The sequence below is a fragment of the Notothenia rossii genome (assembly GCF_949606895.1).
Source record: "Notothenia rossii genome assembly, chromosome: 6".
Taxonomy (NCBI): domain Eukaryota; kingdom Metazoa; phylum Chordata; class Actinopteri; order Perciformes; family Nototheniidae; genus Notothenia; species Notothenia rossii.
Window position 1 is genome coordinate 57,057,838 of NC_136909.1, and position 17,165 is coordinate 57,075,002.

Genomic DNA, 17,165 nt, shown 5'->3' on the forward strand with positions numbered 1-17,165 from the left:
CTCTGTCCCTTCCGGCAGCTCCTCAGTAATGAAGCTATGATTTTGTAATGTACAAAAAAGATTTGCCTGATGTCCCAGGAGCAACTGTATCGGCAAACATAGCTTCTGTATTTATTTGTTTAAGAGTATAGCCAATGAAAGATCTTCATTCATGGAATTAATTGTCTGTCTGTCTGTCTGTCTGTCTGTCTGTCTGTCTGTCTGTCTTTCTGAAGATGTGTGTTACCTTGTATGGTGAGGGTTCAATCCTCTCCCCAAAAAGAACCTGGCCCAGATTCTCTGATGGACGTTTCATTTTTTCCTCTGAGCAGAAGTCGAACCTGCATAAACAGGAAGCGTGTGTTAAAAGTGTGGAGGGGGGAACACATAAACCGCACACCTCTATTCCCTGTTACACAATGCACACAGTCACTTGTTATCTGGACCAAGTTTTTCAAACAGTGAAAAACTCTAAACAGATAAGAAGGCTCTAATTCACTGTTTAAACTCCGTGAACAGAGTGGTACAGGGATGACTTTATTTTGGTAGGAAAACACAGAGGTTAGCATCTGAAGGGCTGCCTAAACTAAAAGGCAATAGGATTTTTCCAGAGGCTTTTAAAATATTGAAGAACATTAGATCTTTGGCAAGGACAGGTTTGACTTTTAGATGAGGGGCCACGGAAGCGGACCACTAAATCTGAAACTGGTCTAAAAATGTACAACTTCCCTCTATTTTTTATTTATTTTGACCATGGACTCATTCAGATCCAATCTATATGCACAGTAATGATTTTCATAACCGGAATTCTTATATCTAATTTACATAGGACGTAAATCTATCCTTTAAAGGTCACCCATTATACTGTTTTTCATCAGTATATTATAGTTCTCGGATATATACAAAACATGTCTCTGAAGTGTTTGGCTCGAAATACCAAACAGGTCATTGTAGCATCCCATAATCCCCTCTGTTTCAGCCCTGTTCCAAAAGTGCTGATTCTCTGTCTGTTACTTTACATAAAAATAAGGAGCCACTCCCCACGCCCCTCTGAGAGATATTTGGTTAAAAACAACACAATAGGCACATTCACACAGCACTACTTTTCTCACAAAGGTTCATGAGAACTTAGTTCATGAGAACTCTTTAGTTCTCATGGACTAAGTACAGATCGCGTTCACACCGGAATGAATTCCTGGGGAAGGATTAGGCAAATGAAGCCGCTGACGTCACTACTTCTTCTTCCGCTTTGGGTTTACTGGCAGGCCGCAAACAACTTCACGGCCACGTATACTGCCACCCGAAGTCCCCGGCCGGATGTCCCCGGAGTTGGGGACTGGCTTCGGTAGACTCCCAGCAGCTTCTACTGAAGCTTTCCGAGTAAATTGCCAGAACGCCGACACCTCCTCATCTCCACCGCTCCCATGTTTTTTTTTGTGTTGCCATAAGTTAGTCTCTCTGCGTTTGTGCGCTGGGCTAATGCTAATAATGCTAATGCGAGGATAATAAAATGGCGGCTTCACAAAACTTTTTGGGAATTTTATGGGGCGTGGTTTGCATTCCGCCCAGCAAATCAGACATAGAAACCTTTTTCTCCCACGAAAGTACCTGCTCTCTAACAGGGACGGAAAAGGGGATAAAAAAGGTTCTCATTAACTAATTTTTGTTCCGGCTCTTTTTGGTGTAAACGCGGCATTTCGGAACTATATCGGAACTAAAGTCGGAAAAGCACTGCGTTGTGATCGCGGCTAATAGGCACCAAGTACTTTTCCCAGGAATAGTTCCCGGAACTTTTCGCCGGAACTTTTATTTCCTGGAACTATCTAGTAAACAGTAACGCGGGAAGTCAGTCAGAGTTGGGGTTGCGTGCAAATGGAGCCTCGTAGCGGAGAAACTGTGACGCGCTGGGGGGTGCTAACGGAGCCTCGCAGCGGCTAAACTGTGGCACGCTTACACTGTAGGTGCGCCGCGTTTGGGGCTGAGGGTGCTAGTGGAACCTCGCAGATGGGGGTGCTGCAGCCCCCTCAGCACCCCCCCTTCCCGTGTCCATGCTAGTAAATCGCGTTCACACCGGAATAAGTCCCTGAGGGAGCCACTGACGTCAGTTCTTCTGCTTTGGGTTTACTGGCAGGCCGCAAACAACTTTGCGGCGTATACTACCACCCGAAGTCCCCGGCCGGAAGTCCCCCGGAGTTGGGGAATGGCTTCTACTGAAACGTTCCGAGTAAATCGCCAGAAGCGCCGACACCTCCTCAACACTCCACCACTCCCATGTTGTCTTTTGTGTTGCCATAAGTTAGTCTCTCTCCGTTGGTGCGCTGGGCTAATGCTAATGCGAGCAAATAAAATGGCGGCTTAACAAAAAACTTTTCAGAGTTTTACGGGATGTAGTTTGCAATTCGCCCGGCCAATCAGAAATTGGAACCTTTTTCTCCCCAGGAAAGTCCGTGCTCTCTAGCAGGGACTAAAAAGGGGTGAAAAGGTTCGCAAAAAAAAGTTCTAGTTCCAGATCTTAAGTAAAATCCCAGGAACTATCGGAACTATTCCTGGGAAAAGTACTCCGGTGTGAAAGCGCCTATTGGTGCTCTAGGAGGAGATTCAGGTGATAAGGGGGTGGTGGGGGTTACCTTGGTTGGTGATTGGCTAATGGTTACAGAAGCCAAAGAAATTGTTACGACATCATAAAGTGGCTAAAAACTGATCAGCTCATTTTTACAGGTTTTTATATAAATGGATCAGGGCAAAAAGTGAGAGAATCTTTTTTCCTGAAACTTTCAGAATCTCTTTACACAGAGGGGACACATGTTTATGTATAAAAGATGTGAAAAAGTGGATTTTGCATAATTTAAAAAAGGAGATGCTGCTTTTGGTTAGGGTTTCTTGCAATATAAAGAGAAATAGGCTCATTATATACTGTAGATAAGAAGACCAAAATGGATGGAACGCAAATGTCACACATTGGTACATTGTTACACACTGGGCACTTACGCAGTATATTCATAAGGCAGAACAGACTCCACTGAATCCAACCTGTTCACAAACAGTTCGATGGTGGGCTGGAATAAAACAAAGCAGAGACACATATCAGGCATTTGTGTTCATGTTGACAGACTGATTCTTTATAAGCTGGTTTAATTTTTACACCTTGAAGGGAGCGTTTGGACATTTAAATGCAACCTCTTTTTGTAGTTTGGTGGAAAATCTGCGTATAAAAAAGTTACAGGGGATACATGCTTTTTCTAGGCCTTATGCTACTGTCTCTCGGTTGTTGACTGGTTCTCTGAGAGGTTTCATATTGCAGAGTAATTCAAGCCCCTTCATCACCTTGCCGGCAGCGGATGCAAAGGAAAATTAAGTCTGAAAGGAAAATACCTAATACCAATTTATTTGTTCTGTTAATACATTGTCACTGTTATTAAAAGGGGCCCTAATATGCTCATTTTCAGGTTGATATATATTTGTTCTTCCACTGTGACACCTCTCTATGCTTTAATGTTCAAAAAGCTCTTTATTTTTCTCATCCTGACTGTGCTGCAGCACCTCTTTTCACCCTCTGTCTGAAACCAGAGCCCAGTCGGCTCTGATTGGTTAGCTGGTCGGCTCTGTTGTGATTGGTCAATTGCTTAGCGATGTCCCGCCCTTAGCCTATCACGTACAATGTCTCGGAGACCTAGCCAATAGAACTACATGTGTTGCATAGTGATTTTAGTCTTTGCAGATCATTTACGCACAAAACCCTATATAAACACACTGCAGGAAAGGAAAAAAAAACAAAAAGCATAATAGGGCCCCTTTAATAAAATGACAGGGAGCTTTATTGCAAAGAGGAAATAAAATGTGACCCTAACCCTATTTTCAACACCTTGTTGTTATGGATTACTCTTCTAAAGTGTTGTTTTCTAATGTTAGGCACTGTGGGTGTGTGAGGGTTAATGTTCCTGCTAGGGGTGTAACGGTACACGTACCGAAATTATTCGGTACGGGCCCTTCGGTTTGGTACACGTGTGTACCGAACGAATATAACGTTAAACGTAAAAAATTGAGAACGTGAACAACTTTTTGGAAGTAATCTCAGGTGCTGCGTCGCAGCATTCAGAGTAATTTGCTCACATTGGGTTCAACTCGTCATAGAGCGAGCAAGTCATTTCATTGGACGAGAGGCATACTATGAGAGCTGGTCAGAGGGATGCGTTCAATTTTAGTCAGTCATTTGAGGAACTGTCGAAATGGCGAACGCAGATACAGTTGAGCTCGAAAATCTTCCAGCATCATTGAAGTCTCCGGTTTGGGAACATTTTGGTTTCGCAGTTACGTACAAGGATGACGGACAAAGACAGGTGGATCGAACTAAAGCTGTTTGTCGGCATTGTTCAACAAAAATTGGTTACGCGGCTGGCAATACATCAAACTTCCACACTAATTTGAAAAGGCATCACCCGAACGTGAATATCACCGGTACCAAAAGAAAAAAGACTGAAGTGCAAACCAAACTCCCACTAGCATTTAAGCCTCCACCACTCGCAAAAAGTTCAGACCGAGCCAAAGCTATTACAAACGCCAAATATCTTTATGTTGCCATGTTAGCAAAGCGCTACCTGGCTGTATCTGCTACCTCTGTCCCTTGCGAGAGGGTGTTCTCCACAGCAGGAGACATTGTTAGTGCCAGCAGATCTGCCCTTTCGGCAAGCAATGTGGACAAGTTAATTTTTCTTTCAAAAACATGAAAAATACAATGACAAGCAAGTCATAATGTCAAACTGGCTGCTTAGGTACTAGTACATACAGTTCAAATACAGATTATTTCAGTTCATTCAAATGCTACACCTTAATGTTTATTTTATTATATTTTGTATTTATTTGAGTGAATATTCACAGTTTAATAATAATTAAAAACCCAAAACTAATAGTTTATGTTTTGTGAGCACTAGTACAGTAAAATTCAAATACAGATTATTTCAGTTCATCGAAATGCTGCACCTTAATGTTTATTTTATTATATTTTGTATTTATTTGAGTGAATACATTATTCACAGTTTAATAATAATAAAAAATATATATATATATATGTTTTGTGAAAAAATATTCTGCTGTACCGAAAACGTACCGAACCGAACCGTGACCAAAAAACCGAGGTACGTACCGAACCAAAATGTTTGTGAACCGTTACACCCCTAGTTCCTGCCAAATCATATTTTAAGGTAACCTACAAGTGACACAAGAAAGCAACAGCTACATTTGAAGCATGAATGGGGACTATGCAAGTGTCTGAATATCCCACACGGTTCTGCAAAGGTTTCATAATAAAAGCTTTGTTCAGAATAAGGGAATCCATTGAAACCATGTAGGCATGAAGAGAAGTGGTTACAGCACCCATTCCACTGCTCAGTGGCTCATGGAGCTAAAATGGCTCTACTTTCTATCGGGCCCATAGAGTATGTGCAGCAGCGTTGTCCTTAAACCCCCCCTCTCCCCAAGCTGCTACGTCTTGGCCCGTCCTGGCTAAGTCATATGAATGGGGGGAAATTACTCAGGATTTGGCTGTAGGCACATTTAACAACTTATGATTTATATAAGGGCCATTCAAGAGTTGAGTGGTTTAGGACAGTCAATCAATGTAAGAAGTTCTTAATTTTATTTTCAAAAAAGTTAATGATCTGGGTTTAAACATTCTGAATTTAAGCAGCAATCGGCTTTCTGAAAAATGGTCTCCATAGTACATTTCAACAGAGCTTTACTGCTGCATTAGCATGTGAGACTCGGCTAGAAATCAATACATCTTATATGTGTGCTCCTTTGTGTGATTCTCCTCATAAAATGTTCTCAAATGAACAAAAAGAAAATAGGCTGCCAAAGAGCAACACGTTTGATTCAGCCATGATCTATTTAACCCCATTTCCTGACATTGAGAACTGTGTTTAGGTAGAAAGTATAGTTTTTATTCGATATGTTGCAAAATTTCTAACAGTGACCTCAGGTGCCGGAACAAGTGATTGGGATCAGTTCACATAATCAGTATAATGTGAACATGTAGAAATGTCTACAGGCTTATCTGACCCATGGAAAATGAAGTCCAAAATGTACTGCACAAACGTTCACAGAGCATGGCCTGACAAGCTGACTGTTATGGGATTATTTGGAGGTTATTATGATAACTGACAACTGAGAAAGATTCCAATGAAACCCAACGCTTCATGTTTTTGCAAAGGCACATTTCTATAGCATGTTAACTACATAAAGGTAACATACATTTTTACTATAGCTGTGTGTGATGTGTTATTCATGCCAAGGTGAGGCAGTTGTATTTCATTCCTATGACGGTGTAGAGGGTATCTACTTGTTTTTGATGTGCCTAGTTTAATAGAGGGGCTCAATTTAACATAATTAGGACAGTAAGTGATTTGTCTTTCAAGGTTTCGTATTGGCAAAAAGTTGCAAATTATATATACCGGTAGTATGTTCTAAATATGTCTATCTGAATTCTTAAACTCAAAGTTATTAGATTAACATTTGAGCAACTTTGGAGGCCACTGACTATCACAACTGATACTGGACACATTAGGGTGGTCTGTCAGTGAAAGTGGGTAAGTAGCCCCATTTTAGAGTGTTACAAAACAATGTGAATTTAAATATCTAACTGCCCTTATTGTTAGCAACAAGCAAATGGGTCCGGGTGACAAAACATAGAGACAGCGCGATGGCTTTTCATATTCTTCTACATGGGAAGTATTTTGTGTGTGTGTGTGTGTCCCCTCCAGGACACCCTGGCCGTTTCTCAATGTCGAGTAAAGCTGCTGCAGAGCCACTATTTCAAGTATACTACGCCATTGAGTGGCGCCGAATGCTGGGCATTTAAACAGTCCTTCGGCGCCACTCGATGTTGTAGTAATAGTATACTTGAAATAGAGGCTCTGCAGCAGCTTTACTCGACATTGAGAAACGGCCCCTGTCCACACTGTGCAGCTCCTTCAGGGACAGGCTGCTGTGTCTCACGGAGAGATACCCCCCTGGTAGACGCCCACAAATATAACACAGACTACACACTTCTGCTGTGCAATAATACTTATGTGCAATATAGACAGACATTGGGAGTAACAGATTACATTTAACGAGATTATGTAATCAGGATACAAACTGTATTGGATTACAATTAGATAAAAAAAACAAGTTATCAGGTACTGTTACATTTAAAGATAAATAAAGATGACTAGCAGGATCAGTGGCGGTTCTACGGGGTGGCACGGGGTGGCAGCTGCCACCTCAGAAAAATTCCTTGCCACCCCAGCTGCCACCCCAGTTGACAGCTTTGTTTTGAAAGAAAAGTTGTGGCTCATCGGACATTTATGAGAGAAAATCTCTAATGTCCGAATGCAAGTGAATGCAGCACAAGACTTGAGCCTTGTAACCCCTCCCCCGGCCCTGGCGCGAGCCTGGAAATATGATTGTGAACAGCGCAAAACGAGAAGCATTTCGGATCCAAGTAGACTGAAGGAATGAAGTGTTTGCAGTGTACAATGACAGAGAAGAGTCTGTCAAGTTTGGCTGTAAGGCAAGGCAAGTTTATTTATATAGCACTTTTCTGTATGCAACAATTCAAAGTGCTTTACAAAACAAATTAAAAGACTTTTTAGGATAAATACAGTAAAAACACATATATAATGGCATTTTACAACAGGCATTACAAAGCAAAGATAATAAAATAATAAAAATAAACACCACAGGTATACAATACGTTTAAAAGGCATAGGCATACTGTGAATATGAGCATCTCAATTAAAAGCAGCCAAAGAGATATGTTTTTAGTCTCGATTTAAAAATAGTAAGTGTTTCTGCGGACGTGCATGATTTGGGTATTTTGTTCCAGAGTGTCGGGGCATAATAGCTAAATGCTGTCTCTCCTTTTTTTGTTTTCACTCTCGGAACCGATAGCAGACCCGTCCCAGAAGACCTGAGGCACCTTGATTGCTCGTAATTATGTAGGAGTTCAACAATATACTTCCTAAAGCATGTAATGATTTAAAAACTAGCGATAGTAGCTACTTTAAAATCAATTCTTTGACCGACTGGAAGCAAATGTAAAGACTTCAGAACCGGACTGATGTGATCGACTCTTTTAGTGTTAGTGAGGACACGTGCAGCAGCGTTCTGAATCAGCTGCAGCTTTCTGATGGATTTCTTTGTCAGCCCTGTGAATACACTATTGCAGTAGTCGAGTCTACTAAAGATAAAAGCATGGACAAGCTCTTCCAAGTCCTGTTGTGACATTAGTTTTTTAATCCTCGATATGTTCTTCAGGCTGTACTCAGCATTGAAACAAAATGCACCATAGCTTTAAATCTTAATAAGTTTGTAAGGCGTTTTGCTGAACACGATGGTAATCGTCTCATTCAGCTGTAATAGGCAGGGCTCGACATTAAGGATTGCCCGATGGCCCGGGGCCATCTAGTATTTAGCTCGGGTCATGAAGCCTCACCTGCTGGTTGCCCGATCGGGCAATCTATTATACCAGTATCATGCAGCTCGCGGATCCAGTAATGAGGGACCCGACAGTAAAACTAAACATATCTATAACTAGTTTAGGTAGTTTGAGAGGTAATTAAAATAGCTACGTGTGATATTCTAACCTGAAGTGTGTGTTTTGTTCCGCTCACCGCTGCATGTGATCATGCAGAGCTGCGTGTCGACTCGTCAGCAGCAGCTGATCTCTCTCTCCCGTCAGATTAGACTTCACTCGCGTTTATGTCCATATCGATCAGATCCAGCTAGTTCTAGCTAATGATATGACTACCTGCTTATTAAAAGACACCGTGACCTAAACAATAAGTGTCGCTATGCAACTGGGTGAGGCCACAAAGTATAGCGCAGCATTATGCATTTGTTTACATGCCCACCGGAACCCCGAGGCATTAGCAACAGATCAACGCACAATCAACCCATACAGCACATCTCTTTCTCCACATTAAGTGTTACACATTAGAATTGACTACTCTTGTCTGTCACATACTCTTCTTGTCTGTCACATAAGTGGCGCAACTGAAGCGGTATTGCGCTAAAGGGAAATTATTTTGACCGGACATTTTGACCGAAGAGATTTAGATTTGCTTGCTAACGGGAACTCTGACGTCGCCATTGTGTGTGCTTCGCGGATGCACTCGGCTGCTCGGGTCTGTTCAGTCAGCTTCTGGATGAGGAGGCATTCCTTCGACCAACTTACAGTAGATAACATTATAACTGCATGTAATGTTTTCTACTTTTGTACATCTGGGAAGGCATTTGCCTTCATCAGATGGAAAGTGTCTTGACCAACAACTTAAGTATTTATTATAGCTATGCAGGGCATGCAAGCGAGCAAACACAAACAAGTGAAATGAAGAATACAATTGAAATTGTAATATTGGTGTGGTTCATCTTATAATTCAGTCTAGAGAATGCACCAGACAGCATCTAAGACCTGCAAAAATCTAAATGTTCTAGGGGGAGGCCCCCCAAACCCTTCGTGCGTCATTTCGTCCGCGCACATTTTTCAGGGCAATCTCTATTGGACTCAGGGCCATCTGTAAATTAGCTTAGATGGCCCACAGGGCCATCTCCCAAAATCCTTAATGTCATGCACTGAATAGGCATGCCAACTTGATGCTCTGCTCACGGATGACTCAATGAGCATAATAAACTGTTAAAATGATGACCTTACGTGTTTGAATATTTTTTTTTCTTTGTGGGGGTCTGCCCCCAAAAAAACTGTTTTAAGTCCAGAGAAAGTCAAATAAGACGGTGTGTAAAACTACACTGCCCAGCCAAAAAAAAGTAACCACTTTGATTTAACTAGTTGAGTAGGTACGGGCATTCCACTGGATAATAACTGTAGCGATGTATATGTTTTAGCTGAATACACGTTTTTCAACCCTAACTGATGTAGTTAGTCACTTCTTTAATGTTTGTTCTTTCTGATGTAAAGTCAAGGTTGTAACTGTTTGCAATGAAGTTGTGGGGCGCTGAACTGTTCCTTTGAATCTTTTGATATATGATAGTAATTACTTGTCTTTCAAATTTGAAGGAGGGTGAGCAAGCATCTTGAGGAACATTCATCATTAACTCCTCCAAAAAAATTGTTTATTTAATAATAACATATGATTATCATAATATGTGAATCATAACACTGATTGACAGCTGATAGGAAGTATATGATTGTTAATAATATCATATTCATACAGACACACATCGATGAGACAGTTAATTATCGTACTTATTGCAGCAGTCTGCATAGATTTGGTAACCATGCTGGTCTAAGAGTGAGACAAAATCATTCAGTTATTGTTCACTTAAAATTCATTAAATTAAGCCTGCCACCTTATATATTTATATTTAAGGCTTTACTGATGTGCCACAATAGTGTCACCAAATATTATTTAGTTAAAATATTAATATTGTTGCTTTCCAACTAACATTAATTGATATGACTGCGATTAAATCAGCATATACTTCTGCCAGGGGATGCCACCCCTGAAATTCTCCTGCCACCCTCTTGCCACCCCATGAATATTTTTCTAGATCCGCCCCTGAACAGGATGCAGTGTTACAATATATTATTAAATAATAAAGATTGATATATTATAGGTAGTTATTTTTTTTTATGGTTTATATTCAGGCTTCTTTAATATTTATTTATTTTTAAATTTAAAAAATGTAAATCAGACACCTGATTTATTAAACAAAATTACAGTTTTATTTTGTAAACTATTACAGTTACTACATTATTGATATGAAATATCTTGTTTATTTACTTTATACATTCAACATTTAATTGTTATTTAAAATACTTTTACTGGTACTTTTTTTTCCACCTGGATGTGTAGTTTTGTAAAATTGTATTTTTTGTAATTTCTATATCTATCTTGAATATGTAATGCATGCATGCCTCTTGTCCCTTCTGTGGGACGAATAAAGGTATTCTGATTCTACTCGGTATCTATTTACTGAGTAAAATCAGACAATACAATCACATATATCAGTCTGTTCAAATCAATATCAGAGTATTACTCATTTTGACATTCCAACTGAGCTATCTAGCAATATAATGTTTGATGTCCAGGCAAACGAAGTAACTTGGAGGTATTTAGCTAAGCAGCAGCTAGCTTGCTCTCTTGTTATTATAGTATCCGTTAGCTTTGTTTGTTTTGGCTAACGTTAGCTGCCACATACGTTATAGCTGTTTATAAAATAACTAGCTAACCTTCTGCATTTACATCTATGTATTTTGTGAGTGTATTCTGTGTTGGTTGTTCAGTTATTTAGCTGTAGCCCCTGCAGCTGCTCAGGTGATGTTCGACATGTTTACCTTGCAGTCTGGGACCTGATCGTTCCCCGGCTCGCAGAAGCTGACGGGGGCCAGACCCGGGAGGTAGAAGCCGGCCGCCAGAGCCAGCAGCGCGGCTCCAAGCAGCCACCGCAACATCCTCACCCGGCCTCTCTACACTCAGGAATAACACAGTTAACTTGCTTCGCAGTCTACAATGCATCTGACATCCACACCGGACCACCACCAGCATCCGGTTCTGCAGCGGGCAGACACGTCACATTCCGGAAGTCCTGCTTCGTGAAGCAAAGCATTGTGGGATCAGGCATGCTAACGAATCACGGCGAGAAGTTGGTATTCCGCGAGGTTGTTGCAGAAGTATCATTCTGAGGTATAAAGTCATTTAAATTATCCCCACCTTTACCAAGTGCAACATTTACTTAAATGCACTAATAATTAAAATACAAAAAGAAACGTTTGAAATATCCGTCATACTGGAAAATGTGTACAGTTGTAGTGCCGAGAGACGGGAGTCGGAGGCGGGGTATCGAAGGTACAAGCTAGACTTTTATTTAACATCAGAACAACATGTAAACAGCTTTCAGCCCGGGAAGATAAGACCGGGGGAAACAGGAAGTCCGGTCAACTCACAAATGTCCGTGCGGAACAATACCCCAACCCATAGTTCCGTGGGTGAATAATGTCAATCACCACACAAGCCCCCCCAGAATTCACCCATAGTCAAAACCCTCGCGCCTGGGAGGAAGTACCGCCCGACCCCGGCGCGTACGGACCACAGGGGCTGAGGAGGGCGGGGCCGCAGGTGAGGGCAGGGGCAGGGGCGCCAACGAGGGCGAGGGCATCCCCACAGGGGGTGGGGGGCGGGACATGGGAGGGCGGCCCCGACGTGGGGGCAGAGCCAACTCCAACGGCCTGGAAACGTCCACGTGAGCAGGCTTAATCCGATCAACGGACACAGTCTCAGGCCTGCCACCAACGTCCACCACCAGGCTCTTGTCCCCGTGACGTATGACCCTGAACGGACCGTCGTAAGGGGGGCGCAGGGGACCGCGGTGAGCGTCGTGGCGAATAAAAACGAAATCCGCCGACCGTAATCCGGGGGACACCCGGAAAGCTGGGTTGCTGTGCTGCGACGTGGGGACGGGCGTGAATGTCCCGGCGGTCTCCAGCAGGGAGGAGCGCTGCCCGGCTGCAGACCAGGGCACAGTGGCGGTGGGAATGAATTCCCCGGGGACCCGTAGCGTCTGGCCATAGACGAGCTCCGCCGACGAGGACTGCAGGTCTTCCTTGGGGGCACACCTGAGGCCGAGCATAACCCACGGGAGCTTATCCACCCAGTTGCCGTCTGTCAATCCGGCACGCAGTGACGCCTTCATGGATCGGTGAAACCGCTCACACAATCCGTTAGCCTGGGGGTGATATGCGGTGGTGCGGTGCAGCTTGACCCCCAAACCCACAGCAACAGCGTTCCACAGCTCCGAGGTGAACTGAGAACCGCGGTCAGAGGAGAGGTCAGACGGGGTCCCGAAGCGCGCCACCCACGTGCCGATGAAAGCGCGGGCGACGTCGGAAGCTGACGTCGAGGTGAGGGGAACGGCCTCGGGCCAGCGGGTCGTCCTGTCCACCATCGTAAACAGGTAGGTGAAACCGTGAGAGGGGGGAAGCGGACCTACGAGGTCGACATTGACATGGTCAAACCTCCTCTCAGGAACCGCAAACAGTTCAAAAGGGGCCCTAGTATGGCGGTGGACTTTAGCCCGTTGACAAGCCACGCATGCGTCGACCCAGGACTTCACGTCCTTCTTAAGCCCCTGCCACACGAACTTCTGCGACACCAACTTCACGGACGGTTTCCTACCGGGGTGGGAAAGATTGTGAACCGCCTCAAAAACGGGTCGGCGCCAGTCCGTAGGGACTAGCGGTCGAGGCTGGCCCGTGGAGATGTCACACCACAGCTTCGCGCCCGAGTCACCGACCGTGACCTCCTCCAGTCGCAATCCCGTGACCGAGGCCTTGAGGGTCTGGACCCCGTGGTCAGAGGCCTGGTCAGCGCCCATGCGGAGGTAATCGAGGCCCAGCTGCACAGCTCCGATGACCGCTCTGGAGAGGCAGTCCGCGACCACGTTAGCCTTGCCAGCGATGTGTCGTATGTCCGTGGTGTACTCGGAGATGTACGAAAGCTGGCGTTGCTGTCGGGCGGACCACGGCTCGGCCACCTTGGACATGCAGAAAGTAAGTGGCTTGTGATCCACGAACGCCACAAACTCCCGGCCTTCCAGCAGGAAACGGAAGTGGCGAACAGCCAAATAGAGACCAAGGAGTTCCCTGTCGAAAGCGCTGTACTTGCGCTCCCTGGGAGTCAACTGGCGGCTGAAAAAGGCAAGCGGTTGCCAGGCGCCGTCGACCCATTGTTCATGCACCGCGCCCACAGCGTAGTCAGACGCGTCGGTGGTGATAGCGATGGGGGCCCTGTGTGACGGGTGAGCCAACATGGCGGCTTCGCTCAGGGCGGCTTTGGTGGCATCGAAAGCAGCTTCCCTTTCAGCCGTCCAGTCTATGACCTGGCCGGGGGACTTGTCCTTGAGGGCCTCGTACAGCGGGCGCATGGTGTGGGCCGCCCGGCGGATGAACCGGTGATAAAACGTCACCATCCCGAGGAACTCTCGGAGCGCCCGAGCTGTAGACGGTCGTGGAAAGGCGGACACGGCCTCCACTTTCGATGGGAGGGGGGCGGCTCCATCTTTGCTGATGAGATGCCCGAGGAAGTGGATGGAGGACAACCCGAACTGACACTTTGCCGGGTTGATAATCAGGCCGTGTTGGCTGAGCCTCGCAAAAAGGACACGGAGATGTGCCTGGTGCTCTTCAGAGGAGGAGCTGGCGACAAGGATGTCGTCTAAATAGACGAAAATGAATGGCATGTCTCTGAGCGCCGAATCCATCAGCCGCTGAAAGGACTGAGCTGCGTTCTTAAGTCCAAACGGCATACGCAGGAACTCGAAAAGCCCGAACGGCGTAATCACCGCAGTTTTGGGGACGTCTGAGGGGTGCACCGGAACCTGATGGTAGCCCCGCACCAGATCGACCTTGGAGAAAACCAGCTTGCCCGCCAGGTGTGAAGAGAAGTCCTGGATGTGAGGGACCGGGTAGCGGTCTGGCGTAGTGGCGTCGTTAAGGCGGCGGTAGTCACCACACGGTCGCCAGCCACCGGCTGATTTAGGGACCATGTGGAGCGGCGAAGCCCAAGGGCTGTCCGAGCGGCGGATGATGCCCAGACGCTCCATGCTGTCGAACTCCGACTTGGCGACCGACAGCATGTCAGGGTTGAGCCGCCGGGCCCTAGCATAGACTGGGGGGCCTTCAGTGTCAATGTGGTGCTCTACCCTGTGTTTGGTAGTGGCAGCGGAAAAGGTGGGCTGCGTCAAGTCGGGAAACTCACTGAGAAGGTGCTGGAACTTGTCACCCTGTGAGAGTGAGCTGGAGAGCCCGCTGAATGACGCCTCGCCGCGGGTACATGCGAACGAGGCAAACGTCAGTGCGTCCACCAGGCGGCTGTTCTTGACGTCCACCAGCAGTCCGTGAGCGCACAGGAAGTCTGCGCCAAGGAGGGCGAAGGAGATGTCAGCCGTGATGAAATCCCACTTAAACCGCTGACCCTCGAAACACAGGTCCACTGTCTTTGTGCCATAGGTGCGGATAGGGGTGTCGTTAGCGGACGTCAAAGGTGGGCCGTGGCCCCCACCGGCGGCGTCCTCCAACGTAGCCGGCAGGACGCTCCGCTGGGCTCCTGTGTCACAAAGGAGTCTGCGACCAGAGAGGGTGTCCCTGATGAACAGGAGCCGGTTGGATGTGCCCACGCTCGCGGCCACTACCGAGCGCAGGCCTTGGCGTTTCCCGTTTCCTTGTAGGTGCAGGGGGGACGGCACATCCTCGCTTTCGCCCCATAGCGTGCATGGTACTGACACAGGCCAGGGCTGGAGTCGCTGACGTCGGCCCTGGAGCTTCTGCTAGGTGGCATGCCTCTACCAGGGAAGGAGCCGCTGCGTGTCGGGGCCAGCACCTCAGGGGTAAAACGCTGGGTGGCCAGGAAGAACCGGTCAGCTTCTTCGGCTAAAGCGCGTGGCTCAGTAATAGCCGTGTTAGCGAGCGCTGTCTGAACATGCGGCGGCATGTGCCGAAGAAACAGTTCTATGAACAAAAAATTGGGTTCTTCCGTACCTAGCAGGTTGAGCATCATTTCCATGTGGTCAGAAGGCTTGCTGTCTCCCAGGCTATGAATAGCGAGCAGGCGTCGGGCCCGTTCCGACCGAGACAGCTCGAAAGTCTTTAGCAGGAAAGCCTTGAACGCTGCATATTTATCCTGGGCAGGGGGAGATGTAATAAAGCCCACCGTCCGGGTCGCAGTGGAGCTTCCCAGTGCCGAAACGACGTGGAAATAGCGTGATGCGTCATCAGTTACTCCGCGGAGGGCGAACTGAGCCTCCGCCTGTGCGAACCATGCAGCCGCAGATGTATCCCAAAACTCCGGCAGTTTGAAAAAAACGGCGTTATTTGCCATGCTCGGTTCAGTCTCGGATCCTTCTACGAGACTTATGTCGGGGTCACCAATGTAGTGCCGAGAGACGGGAGTCGGAGGCGGGGTATCGAAGGTACAAGCTAGACTTTTATTTAACATCAGAACAACATGTAAACAGCTTTCAGCCCGGGAAGATAAGACCGGGGGAAACAGGAAGTCCGGTCAACTCACAAATGTCCGTGCGGAACAATACCCCAACCCATAGTTCCGTGGGTGAATAATGTCAATCACCACACAGTACACATTTTCCAGTATGGCTGATATTTCAAATATTTGTTTTTCAGGGCTGCCAACACTCACGCATTGAGCGTGAGAGTCACGCAATTAACCCATATCTCACGCACTCACGCCACACTTGCCTTTTCGTCCAAAATAAATGTATATAAATATAAAAATAAAGTGAAGGAACAGCAAATCGAGCGGTATACGAAATGAGACGGTCTTCTGGCTTAGTTCAGTAAAGTTGGAACGATATTGGGAGATTCTGATTTCACGGATCAATAACTCATGAACAAAACGTTATTCAGACACAAATGACGTCTCCTAAGTACAGTGGTAAGGTTGACAACGAACTACAATCACATTTTGATCAAAAAGCCAATACGCGCCGTTTTCCGAGCTGGGCACATTACATTGGTCTCTATCCGCAGCCGGAGACGAAACGAGTGTTCAGGGACCGTCTGCAAAGTGCAACTCCGAAAAAAGAGAATACAATAATATTCAATCACTATTATACATCTTATTACTACCAAACTCACTACACACATCAATAGTCTCCTGTGTGTCATACTACAGCAAGGAGTTTGGAAGAATATGCTTTTGAATAATTTTGGGGAATATTTATAATGTAAAATCTTCAATAAATATGGCATCATCTTAAATAACTTTACTATTATACAGTATATTTGTACCAAACTCACTATTTGCATTGTTGTTGTTAGCATCTGGTTAGCTAACTGCGCTAACGGATATTAAAAGCTGTTTCTAAAACAAGGAGAGGGAGAGCTTTGTCAGACTGAGAGAGATAACTACAGCTCAGTGAGGTAAGGGACTCTCTGTTTAGATAGTTAACTTTAGTCTAGTTATCTCATTGGGTCTCAAACGTTTTGGTCACCATTTATGAGAGTAAATGAAAAACAGTTGTGCAATACTATATGACAGTAAAACAAGAATACAGTTAAAAAGGTGAGTGATTTGTAAAATATCCATAAAGAAAAAGAAAATCTGTTTACAGTTCTGTTTCATATGGGTGTTGAGAGATGTATCCATAAATTCATTTTGCTCTCAAAATGCACCAGG

At 45.4% G+C, this 17,165-nt stretch overlaps 2 protein-coding genes across 2 annotated transcripts in view; both read right to left on the reverse strand.

Moving 5' to 3' along the window:
• LOC307043443 (transmembrane 9 superfamily member 2-like) overlaps nucleotides 1-11,560 on the reverse strand; it is a 28,801-nt gene extending 17,241 nt beyond the window's left edge. The window contains 3 exon segments of the mRNA XM_079687899.1: nucleotides 227-320; nucleotides 2,968-3,035; nucleotides 11,312-11,560. Of these exon segments, the coding sequence (XP_079544025.1) occupies nucleotides 227-320; nucleotides 2,968-3,035; nucleotides 11,312-11,428 (279 nt within the window). The 5' untranslated portion in view covers nucleotides 11,429-11,560.
• Nucleotides 11,561-15,158: 3,598 nt separating this feature from the next.
• piezo1 (piezo type mechanosensitive ion channel component 1 (Er blood group)) overlaps nucleotides 15,159-17,165 on the reverse strand; it is a gene marked incomplete at its 3' end in the record, with an annotated part of 119,827 nt that continues 117,820 nt past the window's right edge. Inside the window, exon 32 of the mRNA XM_079689930.1 lies at nucleotides 15,159-15,776. Coding sequence (XP_079546056.1) covers nucleotides 15,159-15,776 — 618 coding nt within the window. The remainder of the gene's footprint in view (nucleotides 15,777-17,165) is intronic.